General features: G+C 46.6%; 1 protein-coding gene across 15 annotated transcripts in view; it reads left to right on the forward strand.

Annotated features, from left to right (window-relative positions):
• The window catches only part of MYOCD (myocardin), a 245,914-nt gene that overhangs the window by 193,962 nt on the left and 31,701 nt on the right, over positions 1 to 20,251 (forward strand). For 3 of the 15 annotated variants that reach the window (XM_027471517.3, XM_027471513.3, XM_027471516.3), the window contains exon 1: positions 13,966 to 14,113. The exons of 7 other annotated variants lie outside the window; for them this stretch is intronic. Coding sequence is in view for 4 of the 8 variants with exons in the window: in XM_072025863.1 (XP_071881964.1) it covers positions 14,131 to 14,200 (70 nt within the window). In the remaining 4 variants the exon portion in view is untranslated. Of the gene's footprint in view, positions 1 to 12,985; positions 13,429 to 13,965; positions 14,201 to 20,251 lie in introns of those variants that run through there. 5 more of the 15 variants (XM_027471509.3, XM_038165562.2, XM_027471518.3 and 2 more) reach the window with 4 other exon arrangements.

Raw genomic sequence — 20,251 nt, forward strand, 5'->3', positions numbered from 1 at the left:
TGGTAAACATTCGGTTCTTCCCTCGGCCAGTGATAAGATCAGGCTCATGCAAAACTAGGAATCCATCCCTCATATGGCCATAATGAGATGATGTTTGCCAGGTTGTCCCAGCTAACGGAGCACAAGATGGCAATAGCTCCACATCTGAAGGTCCCGTTAAGACAGATTTTATGCTTTTTCATAAGCACCACAGCTCTTTTACTATATATACATTGATTTGGCTCACCAGTTAGAGAAGATTTTAGAAGAGGAGTGAAGCAAATGTGAGGAGAGGGCAGGGCAGGACATGATCCGGTGCTCACCCCAGTTGCTTGTTAAGTTAGTTTGTACCATGAGGTTTTCCTGGCCCATTTTACATCCATTCTAATAGCGCTACACAGTACTACTTGAATTCAGTTTCCATGAGTTCATATCTGCTCTTTTCAAGCCATATCTCTGCTTTGCCCTCATTTCACCAGGAGTCTTTTTGGTCTTCACAAGTCTAGTCTCTCTACACCCATATTTCCACACAGTATGGTGATCAGCCTTTCTCTCTGTCCCCTGGTCTCAGTCACTTCTAGTGGGATTCTTCTCTCACATCTGTTATCTGAAAGTTAGAATCTAGTCTTAGTTGTCACCCAGGCTTCCTCTTGGCTTGACGGAAAGAGCGTGTTCCTGCAAAGACCAGTTCTTCCCAGTCTGAGTTCAAGGTGCAAGATAAAGTGAGCAGATGGCCTTCTGCCAGCACCTTTTGTCCTTTGCCTGTACGAGACACCTAAAGGCTGAACACAAAATCTAATTTGTGGACAGCCAATTTGGGAAGGATGTGTATGGATCTCACAAAATATCAGACCTGATGCTTGGAGCAGAACAGGAGAATAAAACCAGCTCCTGCATATGGTGATGCCCAGAGACCTTCCTTGTCCCTGTGCAGCCACCTCCCACCAACCAATGACAAAAGTTTTCTCACAGTCAGGACTGATCAGGTGTGGACTTTTCATAGAGCCTCTTCCTTCTCATCCAGAGATGTGAGGCTTCAAAACTTCCTTCAGAACACTGAAAGAAAAAATTGAAAGGTTTATTTCTAAAAACAGATTTGAATAAAATAGAGTATTTAAAAAAAAAAAAAAAAAAAAAAAAAAAAAAACAAAGGCAGAGACTTCCTTTTGGTTTATTTTCCCTCAAAATGGACAGGAAAATGTTTTAAGAGTCATGTGAAAAAATATTTTATTTCCAAGAGTTTCCTCTGCATCTGCATTATAGCATTAGGTCTATGTTTACACATTATTTCAGAGCCCTGTCCAAATAACTTCCCTTTTGTTTACACATCAACAGTAGGAAGCTCCCTCTTACCATAATCTGAGTGCTTTCTTACTGTAGAGGTATGACTGTGAGGCCATACAGCTAAGTGTTTTAAAGTGCAATGCTGCTCTGTCTTTAGCAGTGGATCTATTTCTCATCATTCAGAAAAAAAAAAAAAAAAAAAAAAAAAAAAAAAAAAAACACTTAAATGTTTCAACGGGTGTACCTAGCATTGCTTTTTATTTTCATAATCTTTAAAGTAGTAAGTAAATCTCAGGGTTACTTCAAGCTTGCCCCAGTTTGTCTTTTTGTTTATTTGGGTTTTATCTTGGAAGAAATTTGCTGGAAATCTCACATCTCTGCTTCAGAATTTAAAAAAGAAAAAAAAGCATTTGCTCAGATTGCTCATCTTCAAACCCCTGTGATCTGTAAACCCTGACACCTCTGTGTTCCACCCCCCTACCTCCCACCCCACTACTCCCAAGCTGGGGGAATTTCAAAGTCTCTGCTTTCTCTCTTGATTTTGTAGCCTAAACTGATTGAAGTGGGAAATGTGGGGAGGCTGCTGCATGCAGGATTAACCTGTGGCTCCCCCAGGTTTATGGCAACACAGCTCCTGTTTCTGATTTAATGGTAAGCATCTGAGGAAAAGGTCACAGAGACCCCAGGGAAGGGCCATCAGGGGTTTTCCCTCCCGGTGGGGGCTGCAGGGAAGGGCAGTCCTTGGGAAGCTCACAGCTCAGGCTGTGACCAGCCCAGTCCCCGCAGCAGATGATGAGCAGACGCCGGCGAGAGCACAGAGCTCCCTGTGGCCCCAGTGCTTGCAGCAGGCACTGTGAAGCTGGGAGCCAAGGTGCAAGACAGTAGCAGCCTGAAATCCTGTAAATAAACAACACGAGCAGCTCACAATAAGCAGTATCCTGCTCTTGCCTAGTGTCTGCTCAGCAGCACAGGTCTAGCTGCACCCTGTGGGTAAGGGACAGGGTGCTGCCTGGGGAGCCTGGCAGCGCCCAGCTCTCCAGAGGCTCTGCTGGGTGCAGACCATGCCCTCACCATGTCTCACGGTGCTCCAGAGGAGGCAGGGCCCTACAAAGTCACAGCTTCTCTGTTTTCAAACATTGTCTGAGCAGAGAGGGGAAGATTGGGCTGGGGAAGGCTTGTGTGTGAGGGAGCTGGGGTAAAGAAAGACGGAGGCCTTCCACGATGTTCTTGAGATGGTAAGGGAGCCCAGAGGGCTGGGAGTAGGACTGGGCCCCAGAGACAAATGCAGACACTCTTGAGCAGCTCATTCTGCCCTAAACAGCCACATCCACCCTCATGTATCCCTGCCAGAGACCGTGGGCTGAAGGGACACTGAGGAATTTCTCCTACACTGCTGAAAGGTCCAGGCTTAGGTGTGAAGGGTAAGCAGTGGCAGGACAGGGGATTTGCAGCATCTGTGTAAGGGCTGGCAGCTCCACTAGAGCAAGGACCATGAGCTCAGGGAGACACAAGGAAGGTCCTGTCATGAGAGGCTCAGGTGGGGTCAGTGTCCATGAGTCCCTAAGCCTGAAGAACCATCTGAGACCAGAGGTCACCTGGGTGGGGACAGCTGGCAGTGCTACAGGCATGGTCCTCCAGGAATCTGACAACTGATGGGAAATTTGGGATCCATCTGCACCCTCTTCCATGGCCAAGGCAGGCAAGCAATGGCACAAGCTTCAGAGAAATAATGCATCTAATCCGCCTGAGTAATGCTAATGCAAGCCTCTTGATTAGTGTTTAGAAACCAGGCAAACAATTGATTTAAAATAATTGGTAAATTATGATTAAATAAAAACATTTATACAAAAGAGTTTGTCATTGATATGGTTAAATAAATATTTGTAGAAGTAACTTATACTTGGCCCTGTGCCTGGGCGATGAGCTCTCTTGGGCTGGCTGTGGTTTCATTTTAATAAAGACCAGAAGGCATTCCAGAAATACATAATGCTCCCAACCCATCCGATGTATATCTGGGGCTTTAGCTCTGCTCACCACTAACCCAGGCCCAGTTTCATTTCATACCGCTTGCTAGTGCCTGTCACAACCCCTCCCCAAAAGCACACGCTTTATTTAGGGCTGGACCACAAAACAAGTGGCTGTGTCTAGAGAGTTTAGTGGGCAGAAGGAGGGAATCTGGATGGAAATGTTCAATTCACTGCTGCTCCCCTGTGTCTCTGGAGGAGAGGTAGGGCTGGATAGGCTGCTTTGTAGCAAAACCTCAGAGTTGCTACAGGACTTACAACAATACAGTTCTTATCTGGCCCTGCTTGGTGGGAGACTTCCAAGAGCTTTTCAAAAGGGTTATCCTCATTATCCACTGTTTACAGATAAGGAAACCGAAAGGAGACATGACTTGCCCTAAGTCCCACTGTGGAGGTAACAGCACCAGGTCATTCTGCCGGCAGGGGCCAACAGAGGCTCTGCAGAATGTTCAGACACCACATACCTGGGTTTAATACTGATGGTTTCTGCTACACCTGGTTACAGAGCTGTTCCCATGGACTACTGGGGCTTGTGCAGCCCCTGCAGACATACGCATGTTGCCCAGCATCACTCTGTAGCTGCTAAGCAAGTGGAGGTCAGCAAGTGGAGTAATCTGAGGCACTGGAGGTGATAGTGGCTTTTCCATTGCTTTACCCCCTCTGTTTCCACCTAGCCACCAAGCCACCATTGCTTGGAGCAGCCAGGCCAGGCACAAAACCCCTTCCTACCTGTACTGAACGTGCAGGAAGCAGACAGAGGCCTGTTGGTGCCAACCAGGCTGGGTGCTCCTTTGCTCCTTATTGCTCTGGAGATTAGTCCTATGGCTGCTTGCACAGGACTGGCCTGCTGGGATGCAAAAATGTCACTCCAGCCCCAGCATCTTCCTTCTCCTTGTGCTTTGGTAGAGCCAGAGGCTCCTGAGCAGTGATGCTCCTGCCCAAGCTGTCCAGGTGGAGTGCAAGTTTGGCATTAGAGGCAGGAGAGACCAGCAGTTGCTGCAGGCACCAAGTGTCTCGTTTCCCATATGACGTCCCTTCAGGAACATGCAGTCAGGGTCTGAGGATGGAGGAGGTGGAAGAGAAGATGGAGGACACAGGAGGCAGGCCAGAGGCAGGCACCCCTCAGGACAGATATGCACCAGGCACCAGACACCAACTGGACGGAGGGAAGGAGCCCCTGCTTCCTGGGGTGCGGCACCCTGGCTTTTCCCAGGTACCAGTGCAAAGTGAGCTCAGCACCCACTGGAGCAGCGCCCTGACCTTGGTGCAACCCCAGGTCACCAGTCAGTGCTTGGCATCCTTCACCCTCCAGACTGGAGCACTACTGCCTGGACTGCAGGGCATGGCCAGCCTGCCCCTTCCCCTGCACTGCAGGGCAGAGGGGTCCCCAGTGCCTCAGACTCCTGCCAGTGTAGCCAGTTTGACCTGACTCAGGGCAGCGTCCCCATCAGAGTGTCCCCATCAGAGTGTCACCTCTCCTGTTGACCACCCCATGCTCAAACTAGTCTGAGGCTTTGAGCCTTTAACCCCTTCTTCACCTGTTCTGGTCCACCTGCACCCCAAGACTCATGGACACGTCTGTGCCAGCACGCAGAAGGACTGGTCACTGTGTCAGGATCGAGCTCCCTCCTGCCCCACCCAGGCTGGCCAGAGCGAGCAGGATGGGGATGACCGCCAGTGCTTCCACTGTTCTGCAGCCCAGGCTGTGTGGGAAGGGGAGGGCAGGGACGTGGGGCAGCCTCTGCCAAGGCGGATCCCTGTGCTCACTGCACATCCCTGCTCTGTAATCACAACAGGCAGTTTTACAATCAAATATTTACGCTGGTAGAAAACATTTTACATAATCTTTAAACAGCTATGTCATCTCCCTATTTTCATTCTCTGATCTCTCTGTTTTGAATTGGGATTGGAGAAATTTAGCATATTTACAAAGAAGTAAATATTATGATGAAAACATCAGGCAGCCTAATAGTAGCTTCAGTAAAGTGCAGAAGTATTTCTGCATTCGTGTTGTCAATTACATAACATCTACTGGACCTTCATAAATTAAGGGACCTTGCTTGGATGCTTGCAGCATTGTGATAAATACTTCACAGCTCAAATTCACGCAAGTCCTATCTGCTGTCATAACTGGAAAGACCTCATGGCATCTCCAACATAAATTCCTGCCCTCAAATCCTGTGAGGAGCTATAGAGGAGACAGACCAGCTACGATGCCTGTCAGGCAATGGCAAATTTAGGGCAAACAAATGCTGCTCTGATGGCGCTTACCAGGGCCCTAAACAAGCAAAAGGACTGAGCTGTGCAGGACAGTCTGTGCTCACAGCTTCCCATCTAAAGAAATCCCATGCTTTGGGCTAAGCACTCAGCTAAGACCTAGCTATGATTTTACTTCACAGCGACATGGATGCTGCCACTTTGCTAGCTTCAGCTAGAAAATCTCTATCTGTTCCATGTCATGGACAGGAATATCACAGTTGCCATATGAGACCCAGAGGAATTTATTTATTTATTTATTTATTTATTTATTCGCATTTCACCCCTGGACTGAGTCTTAGGCATGTGTGAGACTCTCAGCTCTTCACAGGTTCCTGAAGGTCATGCCCAAGAGTACAGCGGGGGCTCTGCTGGTGCAGTGTCAGAGGAGGAGACTCCTATCTGGCCCAACTTCAGGTGGCTGCGGAGGTCAGTGTCTCCATCATTGGGACCCATTAATAGGCAGTTCACCTGGCCCATTGTTAAAGTTTCCTTCAAAGAAAGGTCACTTCTTCCACTATCAAGGTGATGACTTCTTTGCAGTCAATATCTTTAAAGGATGCTTAGAGTTCCTTATTAGTCTTGACTAGGGGTTTCACTGTAATGAAACACTCTATTTTGTCACAGCTGTATCGAAAATGAATGGAAAAGCACACTCCTCATTAGCAACATATTTATTTCTCTCTCCAGCCATCCTCCTCCAGGAGACAGTTATACCAGCCTAGGGATATTAGCACAGAGCTCTGTGCCAGTACAGCTGTATCTTCCCATGGGGCGTTTGCCAGCACAGCCTCACAAACATGCAGCAAATTATCACTAGCCTGCACATGGGATGGGGACAGTCAGGGTCATGACTTCATCCCACCAGATTTGTCTTCTCAGAGCACACTGTGGAGAGCCAAGAAACAAGGCTATTGCAGACAGGCTCTTCTCTACACAGAGCTGCAAGGCACAAGAGAGAAGTCAAAGGAAACTGCACATTCTTAGAGAGAATGATCTGAGCAGACATGACTGGCACAGCACCAGGTTTGGGGGAAAACTGCTTGCACAGATACTTGCAAACTGTTTGCAAGACCCTTTACTTGGCATTATATCCTACCCTAAGCCTTGTGGTGAATTTGGCTTCCTAAATTCAGGGGTTTGCTGGGAACACCTTCACCACATATAATCTGTGCTGGTATCAGCACCAACAGTAGCTGGGGTACATGGGAAAAATGGCAGGTCTTCGGTGGTGCAGGGCTGACTCTCCTTTGCAAAGAGAAAGCAAATGCCAGAGCAGTGTGCCAGGCAAAACAGGTGCTGGCAGGAGACATACCCCAGTCTCACCTGGCAGTGCAGACCAGGCTGGGGTCCAGAAGATGGCCCTCCCTAGGACTGCTCCTCTGCAGCCCTGAGACCTGCTGGACTTTGGCTGTTTGTGGCACAGTCACTGTGTCACACACTGAGTCCTCCAAGTCCCTAGAGGGATCTCAAAGAAACATCAACTCATTTGGCTTTTTTTTCCCACAGATGCAAATCTACATAGAAACAAACAATCTGCTTTAAAATAAATTAGTACCATAAACAATAGGGTGTGCTGGAAGATTAGAAGGGGCTGCTTCCTGGTATCTGGTGAGCAACACAGAACTGATATCCTTGTGGCTCTGGGGTGTGATTTCTCAGTTCAAAGGAATTCCCTACCATGAGTAATTTATTCTGGTATTTAAGACTCACTCCTTCACTCACTTCAGTAAAACCCAGTTTACAGCAAAGGTTCCTATAGCCCATTTGGTAGCTACACACTTGTTTCACTTTCCAAAGAAAGGTGGTAACCAGTGGTGTTGCCTGCTTGTTTCAGAGCTGCACAGTGCCTGTGGTGCAGCATAGTGCCTGGTGGAGACAGGTCTAAGACACGCAGGGGCTTGGGCAGTGTGAGCTCTGGAAATGCTTGAAGGCCTTGTGGAGGGTTATAAGGGTTATACTCATCTTCTATATTCTGTGCTATCAAAGGCACATAAGCTCTAGGAAAACGACTCCAGGCAAATGACTCAGTATCTTTGGTCTGATCTCAGCTTCTGCCTGTCCTCCTTGCCTCCAGTCTGAGATTTACTAGGGACAGCTTACCTCTGTTTCCTGAGGCCATCAAGAGTACTTGTGGACTGGGCTGACTCACATATTGACCAGCACAGGGGGACACCAGCTTTGTACTTTGAATTCAGCAGTTGAGTCATTAGTGGAAATGAGTCCTCTCTTAGAAGTTGTGTCATCTCTTAAGAAATGAGGACAGTGACCAGAGAGCTTGCAAGGTCTAGACACTAGTGTTACTGATCTGTTCACCCAGGGAGGAGAGGGAGAGGGAAAGGGGGAGGAAGGCTGGGAGAAGAGGAGAGGAAAATGTCTTTCACCTCTTCTGAACTCTCAGCTTTTGTCAGTGACATGATTTTATAAGGCATGGTTTGTGGCTGTTCAGTACTGGAGAGGAGACAAAGGATTTGTAAGAACAGATCCTGGAATCAGCATCATAGGAATGACGAATCTTCACCATCTCAGAAGGCTGAATTCAGCTGATAACCTTGGCCTCCCCAGCAGCACTGATATGTGCTTGATCCTCTCCCTATGCCTGCCCTACCAGGGAGAAGCAGCAGTTAGCAAGGCCCATGCCTGACCTGCAGCACAGCTTCCCATGGAGGCAGTTCTGTGGGTGCAACATGTGCGGTGTTCACAAAGCAGTGGGAGAGGTTTCTCCCAGTCCAACCAGGCTAAGGCATTGTGTAACTCTCTGGTTACCTGCCTTCCTTCATTATTACTTAATTTCATCAGAACCTTATCTTTGCACCAAACTGAGTGGTAAATAGCATGCTGGGCTTTAGCTGATTCTCTGAGAGGATGCCAGATGTGTGGCTGTAAGTGTTTAAACAGGGTGTGTAGTGGAGCACAAGAGGTGGCTTGCTTCTCCCAAAGTACCTGTGCAACTTACGCTACCTTCCTTTCCTCACTGGAAAGAGCAGAACTTTGCCCTCATCTGGGATAAACGCTTGGCATACTGTTTGAAACATCCCAGGGAGAAAGGAACAGCCATTGCAAGCACCGGCAGGAGCAAGAAATGGAGAAGGATGGTAGGCATGAGATATCATCTCCAGGGACAGTAGTATGCTGGGGGCTGACTTTCTTAGGAATGTATTTAAGGAGCTGTTGAAGTAGCATCAGAAAGGTTTTTAGAAGAAATTTGTCATGAATCCACCAATGAGATTTCTCCTCAGACTTCTCTAGCTCCAAGATAGTATGTGGGAAGTGGAAGAGCCCTCCAAGGATTAATAACTTGTTAAAGATAGGAGTCAATGGTCATTTTTCACACCCGAGTGAGGTGGTTCATGGAGTGCCAAAGGAATGTGATGGGAAAGGGCTTCTCAACAGAAGCACTAGGGAAAAGGGCTGATGATTCAAAATGACAAAAGCAGTCAGAGGTAAATCTTCCTCCAAAGACTTGCAGAAGCTTCTCATCATGCTGCATGCCTGAAAGATGAAAACATCAGATGAAATTGCAACAACAGTAAATGCAAATAATGCATACAGCAGGGAAGAGAAATGACCACTCTGTGCATCCCCGTGCTCTTGAGGCCTGCAGTGACTGGTCAGGAAAGAGAGACTGGAGTAACTTCAGACTTGAAACGTCAACCCCATGTCTAGTAGCTGCTAAAGTACAGCCTCAGTGGCCTTCTCAGGGGAGCACAGAAGTAACTCCACCACCCAGCTCCAGCCCCACGTGGATGGGGAACTTTATGGAGAGAAGTGCCAGATGCCAAGGTCATCAGGAGATGTTGTCTGTGCTGACACAGATTTCGTCCTTGACCTTCCTAAGAAAATTCTGGTTTAGCTAGAAGATGGCACTTTTAGATGAATTTATATGCACCAGCTTAAGCATCCGGATAGACACTTCAGTCTTCATGCTCTTTTCCCTTTCATTTTTGTGTCATTCAGCAGAGCGTCCACACTGAATGTTGGGATCAGGGCATTCAGGGAAAGGACAATGATTCACCAACGTGCTGTAGCTGACATAAAAAATAAGAATAAAATAAAAACGAAACGAAATGAAATAAAGTAAAATGAAATTAAATTAAATAATAAAATAAAATAAAATAAAATAAAATAAAATAAAATAAAATAAAATAAAATAAAATAAAATAAAATAAAATAAAATAAAATAAAATAAAATAAAATAAGAAAGATGCAATAGTTTTATCCACTCCCTCCCATGCTTGTAATGCCAGGGTAGAGGGATCAAAGCCATAACAGCAATCTTGCATAGGCACTGGCTTTCAGGACAGTCTTTCACATTTCTTGTGAGTAATTGCTTGCACATCTAAATATCAGGTATAAATGTGCTCTGACAGAACCAGACTCACTCTTTTAGCTAACAGAGAATGACCTATGTGACCTGCAATATGTGGCCAGTACAACCTCATATGTGCAGCAGTGATCTGACGTGTCCTCTTGGAAACCACTCAGGAGTTATCTGTAGGTTAATAAAAAGTCTTTAGAAAAGAATAGGAAGTGAAAGTTAAAGTTAAGGCATCCTGTTAAAATGGAAGTCAAGCCAGCTGGGTGAAACACATCCCTAGCAAATAACCCACTGCAATGCACCCACTAAATCACAGTACACTTTTCTCTGCTCATCTAAGTAAAAATCTTTATCCTAGATGGTATTAATACCATCTTGTGTATTCAGCCTCTGTACGCATTCAAAATGACTCAAGATCTAGCAACCTGTGATTTTTACATGATGCCATCTCTCAGGCTTCTGTACGTGGGGACTTTGGATGGGTCACCCTTCATTCTGACATGAAAGTAAATAATTTATTTTCATCTGCCATTGTCTGGCCATGATCCTCATTTCATCCAGGTCATACAAATCTATTGATCCTTCTGACGTTTGATTAACCAGTTTATTTTGTTAGCTGCACATTTGCAGCCTCTGTTGGTAAGCCATTAATAAAGTGCTTTTCCTTTTTACCTGTTGATTATTGCCCAACTTTTTTACTTCCTTTTCTTGAGTAATCCTCATTTTCACTCTTTACAATACCTTGCATTCTGCCTTGGAACAATTCTGAGTTTTCACTACACTCATGCATGGGACCATGTGAAAAGTTTTCTGAGAGCCTGAATTTTTGTAATCGGTTCTGTTTTATCCACTGATTCTTTCCCATTCTTTAATTATTTCAGAAGTCCATGCAAGAAAACAGAAATCCTTTATTTACCACTCCTAAATGGGCAATGCATCTCCATGAAAGAGGGAAGACTATGATACTCAAGGGATTCTGGGGCTTGTATACATCCTTGATGTCAGGTCTCTTGACAATCTTCTGTGCATGAGCCTCAGCAGAAATAAGGTTCCAGTTGTGAAGCAAAGTGAAAAGCACACCTTGCATAGTGTCTTGCTCCAGAGACTAGGCCTGCCCTGCCTCCTCTTCCAAGCATTCAATAGCAGGCCTGGAGCTACTGTGCCTACAAGGTGCACTTCAGGCATCTCAACTCCCCTTGCTGGTCCTAAGCCATACCCACTGATGGTCTTTTACTGCCATGGGGAGGTTTACCCTGAGCAGGGTCACACCTTGCTTTGTCTCCCTTGTACTCTACTCCTCTTCCACTGAACTTGTAAGACTGAAGATGACTATTTGCAGGCAGAAAAGGACACAAACATGAAACCCCTCAAAAGTTGCAAGAAGGATTGAGGAGCCTTCTCCTGCAGGCCCAGCTGATGCAGAGTGAAGAAGTCATGAAGGACCTGCAGGCTTCAAAGGGAATGAAGATCACAGAATCATAGAATCACAGAATCATAGAATCACAGAACTGTAGAATCATAGAATCATAGAATCATAGAATCATAGAATGGCCTGGGTTGAAAAGGACCTTAAAGATCATCTAGTTTCAACTCCCCTGCTCCGGGCAGGGTTGCCAACCACTACAGCAGGCTGCACAGTGCCACATCCAGCCTGGCCTTGAATGCTTCCAGGGATGGGGCATCCACAACCTCCATGGGCAACTTGTTCCAGTGCCTCACCACCCTCTGAGTGAAAAACTTTCCCCTAATTCCTAACCTAAACCTCTCGTGTCATAGTTTAAAACCATTCCCCCTTGTCCTATCACTATCAACACATGTAAACAGGTGTTCTCCCTCCTGTTTGTATGCTCCCTTCAAGTACTGGTAGGCCACAATGAGGTTTCCTCAGAGCCTTCTCTTCTCCAAGATAAACAAACGCAGTTCCCTCAACCTTTCTGCACAGGAGAGGTGCTCCAGCCCTCTGATCATCTTAGTGGCTCTCCTCTGGACCTGTTCCAAGAGCTTCACATCCTTCTTGTGCTGGGGACCCAAGGGAAGGGAAGGGAAGGGAAGGGAAGGGAAGGGAAGGGAAGGGAAGGGAAGGGAAGGGAAGGGAAGGGAAGGGAAGGGAAGGGAAGGGAAGGGAAGGGAAGGGAAGGGAAGGGAAGGGAAGGGAAGGGAAGGGAAGGGAAGGGAAGGGAAGGGAAGGGAAGGGAAGGGAAGGGAAGGGAAGGGAAGGGAAGGGAAGGGAAGGGAAGGGAAGGGAAGGGAAGGGAAGGGAAGGGAAGGGTCCAGTTGAGTGTTTATGCTGTAGGAGGAATCTAGACAGCTTCCTGGGTGAGACCCATGTGTCCTTGGCTTATAACTCTTACGTTAAAAGGGGAAAAGTGCCACCAGTTCCCTCTCTTCCATTTACCTGAAATGAACCAGATGTAGGCTTGGGGAAGGGAAGCCTCAAAGGATCTGCATCTCTTTACTTATCAAGTTGACTGAAAGGTTTTCTCACATGCCAGAATGTTTGGTAGGTGGAGAAACATCTTCCACTGCAGTTATATGCAGCTTATGGCTGTGCCCAGCATCCTTGGGGTTGCTGTGCTCATCTATAGCACAAGAAACTTTAATTAAGATTTAGCCCTGCTTCCTTTATTTGGCATTATTCTGAGTGTCTGTGCATAGCAGAACAAGAGGACTTGTTCTAAGTACCTGCAGCATGTGCTACCTGAGCCATATAGTACACGAAGCTCCCCAGAGGATAACACTATGGGTGCAGCTACCTGCTGAAAAAAGCATGCACTGACCGAGGTCCAGGGTGTAGCTTCAGCACCCGAATGAGCTGGCTGAGGGGCAGCAGGGGCACAGTCATGCCTCCATCATGGGGTGGCTGCATCCTCGTCTCCACTGGAAAAGGCACTACCACCAACTGACCTAAAGCCAGCTGTCCCCTTGCCTAACACAGGGCCCTGGTTGCAGCATTTCCTTTGCCCTGGGGAGCTCTTGGACCCCTGCGCCACAGCGGGGCCATGTAGTGTGTGGTGAGATGGCCAGCCGTCCCGCACCACGCTGCAAAGAGTTAAGCCCTCGCTCTGTTGATATTTCCAAGCAGCTCCAAAAGTTGGCCCAGACGGGGAGAGCCCTGATTGGCTGCGTACCGGCCGGTAGTAATTAGTATCAGATATCAAACTTCTGTCTTTGCTAAGACCCTTTCCGATAGTCGCTGCTCCCCGCTAGACGATGACATCAGCCAGGACACCCAGCTGCTGGTAGTAAACCCCGCGCGGGAGGAGGCTCCTGCCGGCGAAAAGTTAATTAGTTCAACACAGCACAAGGGGAGCAGTTGGTTTCTGTGAAGGGTCAGTGCTGGATGGGACCAAATCTTTCAAAGCCACTTGCTGCTTCTTGCCAGCCAGCTGTAAAAGCACCCAGAGAGTCCAGGAGACCTGGATGAATCCTGAGCACTAGCCGTGGTCAGCTTTTCTCTTTGGAGGAAGTTAATGGTTTAAGTGAGGGGCGTCTGGATCCGGTCCCGAGTCACCATGACACTCCTGGGGTCTGAGCACTCCTTGCTGATTCGGAGCAAGTTCAGATCAGGTAGGGGAAACCTCCAGATTTGTCTTAAAACTTCTCTCTCCGGCAAGCCACAGCCACAGACTGTTTTGCATTAAATGTTTGGAAGCAGCATGCGAGCAAAATATTCAGGGGGTCGTAGAGCTGTCACAGCTTTGCTCTTATAGAGGCTATTCCGCAAGTGGAGAAATTCATCTTCCTTCCTCTCTGTTGCTTTTTTTTTTTTTTTCTTCTGCTTTTTCATTGTCTTTGATTTATATCTGTGGTTTATTTTGGCAAAACTGCACTTCCCGGGTCCACTGCCCTGGCCCTATATTAAAGGATTTGGGCAGAGATCCAGAAGGGCGTCTGTGAAAAACAGCATACCTAATGCCGTCCGAATATTCCAGGTGCTCTTGTGGGTCTGTCTGTGATAACAGCAGTGGGGACAGGTCCGGCACTCACTCTGACATGCAGGCAGCTGACTTTGTTCCATTAAGTTGTGACTAACTGGAGAAAAATGAATTTGCAGAAATGCGTCATTTTTAGAAGTAAAAATAACAAATGGAACATGAAAAGTATTTAAAGTGACATCATCAGAGAAATAAAACCAGAGCCACACAATTGATTGCCACTCTCGGAGGGTTTGGAAGTAAAACATGTCTCAGTCTCATAAGTTAGGGGAAGCACCGGTAAGGGGCTTCTGAGAGGACATTCAGCGTGAGTGAAGGTGAGTGAAGGTGAACTATGGGACAATCCCTTCTAAATCAGACCCTCTTCTGGATATTCATGCCTTTATTTGCTGACTATATTTATAGTAAGTATGCTATATTTCTGAGCGGGTATCTTTACTTGTATTTTTTTAAATGAACATAAGAGACAGTAATAATAACAGTAATGTCAAAAAGTGATCTGGAGGAGCTTTCTCTGACCTTCCCAGGGGTGAAGTCCTCCCCGTGAATGTGATCTGTGAGGATGTTCAGACACACCAGCTGCATGTGCCGTATGGGTCACTGTAGAACCAGACAGGGTAGTCACGTTGGAGCATGCACCCGGTCTGGCATGTCACCCGCACCGTGTGTGTTTTTGTCTCTTTGTGCATGGTAGATAATGAGATTAGAGATTTATGGTACTGATGGTAGACATGAGTGGTGTTATCAAGATCTCTAAGATAGCTGGGTGGTCAACTTAAACTTTGTTTTCTCAGCAAATACAAAGTTGGCAGTTGGTTGAAAACTCAAGAGTGTGTGTGCAAACACGAGTGTCCTAGTCTGGCTGAATTACACAAAACTTGGGTCCAGGGCTTTGGTGTGGTTTCCATATCACTCTGATCTTACATTTCATTAGATTAAGTCATTCCTTAGATTTCATTGGTATATTATGGTACATTGCCATTCGTTTGGGAAAAAAAAAAATAAAAATCTGTCTTTAACAACTTGTCCAGTAACTACAAAGCAACACTGCCACCTTTCTGAAGAGAGGAGGATGGTCTGTGTTACATGTCTGCATTCTTTTCAAATGAACCAGTATTGTTCTTAAGGCTCATTTTAGTTTTATTTGTAAGTTGGCTTTATTATGGAACCAACAGTGGGATCTCTAAACATATTTTTCAAATGATTCTTCAGTAAAAGTAAACTTTGCGGGTCGTTGTATCCATAAATTCTCGTGCCTTTCAGCATCAAGTCAGTCGATTTGTGGGGCATTCTTTGGTTCATGACCTATTCCCACAACTGCCATCCCTCACTGTAGCCCAGTGGATGTTGGATTTCCATCCATTTGACAAGATTTCTGTGCCTATTTGTTATGTTCGAGTTGGGCTTGCCCAAAATCCCCAGTGTACTTTGCTCTCCCCACTGCTGTGACTGCTGCAGGTAATGAGAGACAGGGACACAGCACAGCCCTGGTCATCACAGTTTGTGAGACAGGAGGAAAGTGGGATGCTGAGGGGTACAAATAAATCAATAATGTTGCCTTTTGTTTGTGCTGGATACTAGTAATACGGAGAATAGAGAAGTAAAGCTATCATTAAATGGTTAAGGTGGACAAACCTCTTTTATGTGAAAAATAGCTAAGGGGCATTTTCCTCTGCTGTCTCTGCTTCCCATGCAAGCTTCAGCAGCTGTCAAGCCCCAGCATGGATGGCAGGAAGCTCAGTGCTCTGATTTACTGTCTTCCTCCATTCATTTGGCAGAGGGATGATTGTCTCAAAGGACCCATTACCCTGCAGCCCTCACCTCCCTGCACAGCTCAGGGGCTGTGGCACTGCTGGGCAGTAGCAGTTTACACAAAGCATGGTGTAGCATGCAAAGAGCATGTGAAGGACAGGCCAGGGGGGTCTGGCCATGAAGTGCAGAGCTTCATGACATACAGTTGCTTTGGAAATTGTCTTGCAGAGGCAGGAGTGAGGCTTTGATTGCTCCCCAGGTTTGGAAGGATTAGCTGTGCTCTGTGACTCATGATGAGTCCGAGTCCCTTTTGAAGGATTCCAGGCCAATGTTAGTAAAGGCTAAGGTAAATCTTTAAAAACTAACTTTTGCTGTTTCTCTGTGGTCTGTATACGTTGAGCAGTAGAAAGACCTATTTATGTGCTAAAGGGTGCTTGAAATACTTTCTATACTTATTGTTTCCTCTTCCCAGAATCCCTTTAATCTCTCTGGCACACAGCAGTCAGTAGGGCCAAGAGTTAGCAACTAGAGTATAGTGGCATGTAGGTGGTTTGAGGGGCTCTCGCTTCCATCTGGCAGCATCAGTACCAAGAAAATGTTGTCTGAGAAAGGCTGGTGTGGTGGAGTTAATATCTATTTCACACAGTGGCCTACAGTCCTCACTTCAGTATCCCAGTGTTTTCTCCTCCTCTTCTCTTTCCAGTGGCCAGCAGTATAGCTGTGCAGTGTGAGAAATGATAGATGCACAAGAGCAGGGCACCAGGAACTGCTCCAGAAGAGTTAGATCAAATCACCAACATGTTTCAGGCCTTCAGGTTTCCCCTCCCCTTCCTCAAGGATTTGTGTGCGTGTTTATTTTGTCTATTTTGCCAAAGATAAATATACTGATCTGAGGTCATCCTGACAAATTTTGCAGGAATGATGGTTCTTCAAGCCTGCCATGCTATCCCATGTGCTCCAATTATCAATGGGATTGCACTAAATCAACTAGAACTTCTGAGGGCTGTTCCAGAAACATATTTAACTCTTACCAGAGACAATGATTTATGTGTAGTGATCTCCTGCTTTGAATATAAACCAATTGTACTCCAGCAGCAGAAAGATGTTGTCATCAGACAGAGCAAACAAAGCTGGCAAATGCAGACTTAACCTTAACTCTGACCTCTTCTGTCCGGCAGTATGGAAAGAGAGTTTACAAGGCCAACATCTGTATAACATCAGTGGTAGTTCAGATAATTGGTGAAAAGTGAAAGTTTAACACCCTAAATATGGTTCTGTATGGCTTGGCATGGGGTAACACCCATGCCAAAATGTGGACACATGGGTGTGAATTTTCAAAGACTTGCCTGGCTTGTTGGAGGATTAAAGCTTATACAGCTTATACATGGTGGTGGAACCTTCATTTCCAAACTGCAAATATATGTAAGTGTGTTTTCTTTCCAGTCAGGAACTCGTACAGTTCACAGTCAATGCCTGCATTCAAACCATGGTCTGTCTGTAACTGATGGCATTGTTTTATAATTTCGTGAAGTTTTTGTAAAACACTGGCTTCATGTAGATCAGTTTGAAGTTTGCTTTACTTTTTCAGAATGTTATACCTTGGAGTTTTAGCAGACAGACATCTGTTTCTCTGTCAGGCATGTGTTACAGCAAAGATTGAACCATACCTCACTGTGCTTGAGGAGAAGGATGCCTTCAAGGGAGGCTGCATCCAAAATGGAGCCGTTATCTGCCAGCCAGTGTTTTACCGGGCTGTGTTTTACTGGGCAAGTCACAAGGTCCTTGGATACCCACCATGGCCACAGACAGACATGTGTGTCATGTTTGTTCAGCTGTTGTCTGACATGCAGCAAAGCTGCTGCTGCTGCTGAAGACAGGAGTCTCTCTCTCCTATCAACCCATTCCCAACTCCCTGCCACCCGTCTGGTGCCCTGGCAGAGCCCTCCCCATCCTGCACACTACTCAGCTGCAGTCATGCTCCTAAAGCCCCTAAACCCCCAGCTCTGGGCCACAGAGGGCAGGAATGAGAGTCTGGGGTGGTTGGAAGAGCGGACAGTGAGTTTTCTCTTGTTTTTTTCAGTGTCACTGACAGCTTCAGTTGCTGATCAAACTGCTGATTCACATCAGGTTCATGTGGCTGGGTTGAACTGGCTTAATGTGATGTTTCTGCTGTTCCCCTTGGCTGCCCAGCCCAGGAGCACCAGGTGATGCAGGAAGCAGCAGGCAACTGCCCATTTGTCACCTCTGGCAACAGCAGCAACTTATTTCAGAGGAAGATGAGAGTACAGCAATTGCACTGGTTATGAATGTAGCTCCCAGCCAGAGCAAAGGTGTTGTTACAGCCCATGCAGGAAACTGGCACTTATTGGGCTCCAACCTGTAACCACATAAGTGAGCTGGGATGAGCTGAAACTGTTGGCACAGCTGAATAAGTGCTGCTCCCAGAGCAGCAGGTTTGTCAGACATAGGGAGAGATGCTCAGAGAGAGGTCAGGGTGAGGAAATGGAGTGGCTGATGTAAAATATATTTGGAAAAAAAAATTAAACTCAGCTTTAAACTTGTTTTGTCTCAGCTGTGAGGCTGACCTGAACACTGAGGAAGCCTTCTGCAGTCCCAGGGTTTCTGGAAAACCTGCTCATGCCACTTATGTCCAGCTGTGGCTGTTTCTCACAACCACAACAGGAGCTATGTAAGTGTTGCTGAGAAGGGACCTGCAGAGGGCTCTGATCCAGCTTCCTTCTTGGCAAACCATCAGCAGCACTAGCCAAGGGCCAGCCATGACTTTCTCTGCCCAAGTCCTCAGCCCATTCCGCACCTCCTTGGGCAATGTGCCTTAGTGCTGCCCAGCCTCCTGTGCTGCTAAAGCCAGTTCCCAAAGCCAGCAGGATACTCTGAGTGCTTCTGGCGATGCTGCAGCATGGGGGATGCTCTGATGCAGTGACAAGTTCTCTGACCAGCTGCTGAACTCTGGACATGATGTGCTCCCCTCTGAATTAGTCCTGGGCACAGCTCCTCTCCCTGTAAAAGAAACACCTATTTCTTTTATAAAGGCAGCAGTTAGCTCAGATAGAATCCCATGCCAAGGCACACAGAAATCACTCAGCTGAGGGCAGCAAGGCCTGAGCAGCTGCAGGTTCAGGCACCGGAGATGAGCTGCCACTGCAGACCGAAGCAGATGGCCAGGTCTGCCTGCTCCTGGGGTGCAGGATGATTTGAATATGACTTTCCCAGTGCATCACCAGGTCAGGCAGGGCCCAAGCTGTCCTTTAGCTTTCTCAAGCTCTGAGGTCAGCTCCCAGGGAGGATGAATCATGCCTGCAAGTCATGGGCAGTGCTTGGAGCAGAGGCCTCCAGAGCCAGCCATGGCTGATGCCTAGTGAGCTTCTCCAAACCAATGACACAAGTCCTCTGCAGAGGATACTTGTAGAAGATGTGTCACTAAATGGGACTTTCTAACAAAAAGAGATCATGAACAAAAGAACTGGCACAGCTCTGACTTGCCTTGCATCATGTAGGAAGGGGTTTCTCATCTTGGGGTGCCATAGGAGCAAGAATTGCTGAAAGGAATCTTGAAAAAGAATATCCAGGGAAAAAAAAATGTATATAAAAAACCCCTTACATAGAGGGTGACAGCATCCTCCATCCTCAAAGTGAGTCACAGGCAGCACTCAGAGGTTGTGCCTCCAGACACACAACAAAGGAAGAGGATGGGAATATAGCTGGGGTCAGACAGCTTCAAAGAATTTCAAGCCCCCTTCAAAAACAGCTATATGGAGTTTGTTTGGTGCCAGGTGCTCCTCTGGCCTATTTTTTAAGCACTGTTGGCTGTGCAAGGGAATGTGCAAGACTGGAGGTGGCATCTGCTGATCTGCAAGCTGCAGGACTGACTTGAAGGCCGCTGGAAGTATTGACTGCTTTTCCTCTTCCTGCAGAGATATTCAGTGTTATTACCTTGTCTGGCACTGACCATGGCTATGCTTCTTCAGGTGGTTTGCAACAGGTTTTGTGAATGACATCTGGGGGTCAAGGCGTGCATGAGGTCCAAACCTGGATGAGCATTTAGTGACTGAAATGACTGTTCAGCCATTGAGCTTAGGCTGCTCCTGGAAATAGCCAACATTTGCATGTCTGTCCTCATATTTCCTGTCAGCTTGCCCTGAATAGACAAGGTTGGATGAACTTTTTCTCCTTTCCCTGTAGCTTAAGAATGGTCCAGTAAGTCTGTAAGCTCAGCATTGCCAAAAATCAACCACATATCTGGGGAATGTTACATCAAGGCAGAATATGAATATTATAATCATTGCACTGGAAATCATCAACACTCTCCAAGTGATGCTTCAAGGAAATTTATAATATTTCCTATTTTCTCTAAATGGGCCTGTCAAATATCTGGCTGAATCCTGAGGCTGGTAAATGATGTTTTATCTGCAGGAAAGGATGTGAAATAAGCAGAAGAAGCGGCAGGGAGCAGAAAAAGTGGGATTTGAATACATGGTCATCTGATCAATAACACCTCCTTTGCTCATGTGGCTATGCTACTACTTGGCCTGATTGTGTTGGAAGTCTGAGAGTGAAATGATGCAAATAATGTGACACACACTGGAGCTGTGAAGGGATGTGCTGTTGCATTCTCAATTGGGATATTTCACAGACAGATGGGGAAGATTGCTGTGTCCTCAGAAAGGACTTGTATGTGACTCTTG

This window comes from Anas platyrhynchos, chromosome 19 (genome assembly GCF_047663525.1).
Source record: "Anas platyrhynchos isolate ZD024472 breed Pekin duck chromosome 19, IASCAAS_PekinDuck_T2T, whole genome shotgun sequence".
Classification (NCBI taxonomy): Eukaryota; Metazoa; Chordata; class Aves; order Anseriformes; family Anatidae; genus Anas; species Anas platyrhynchos.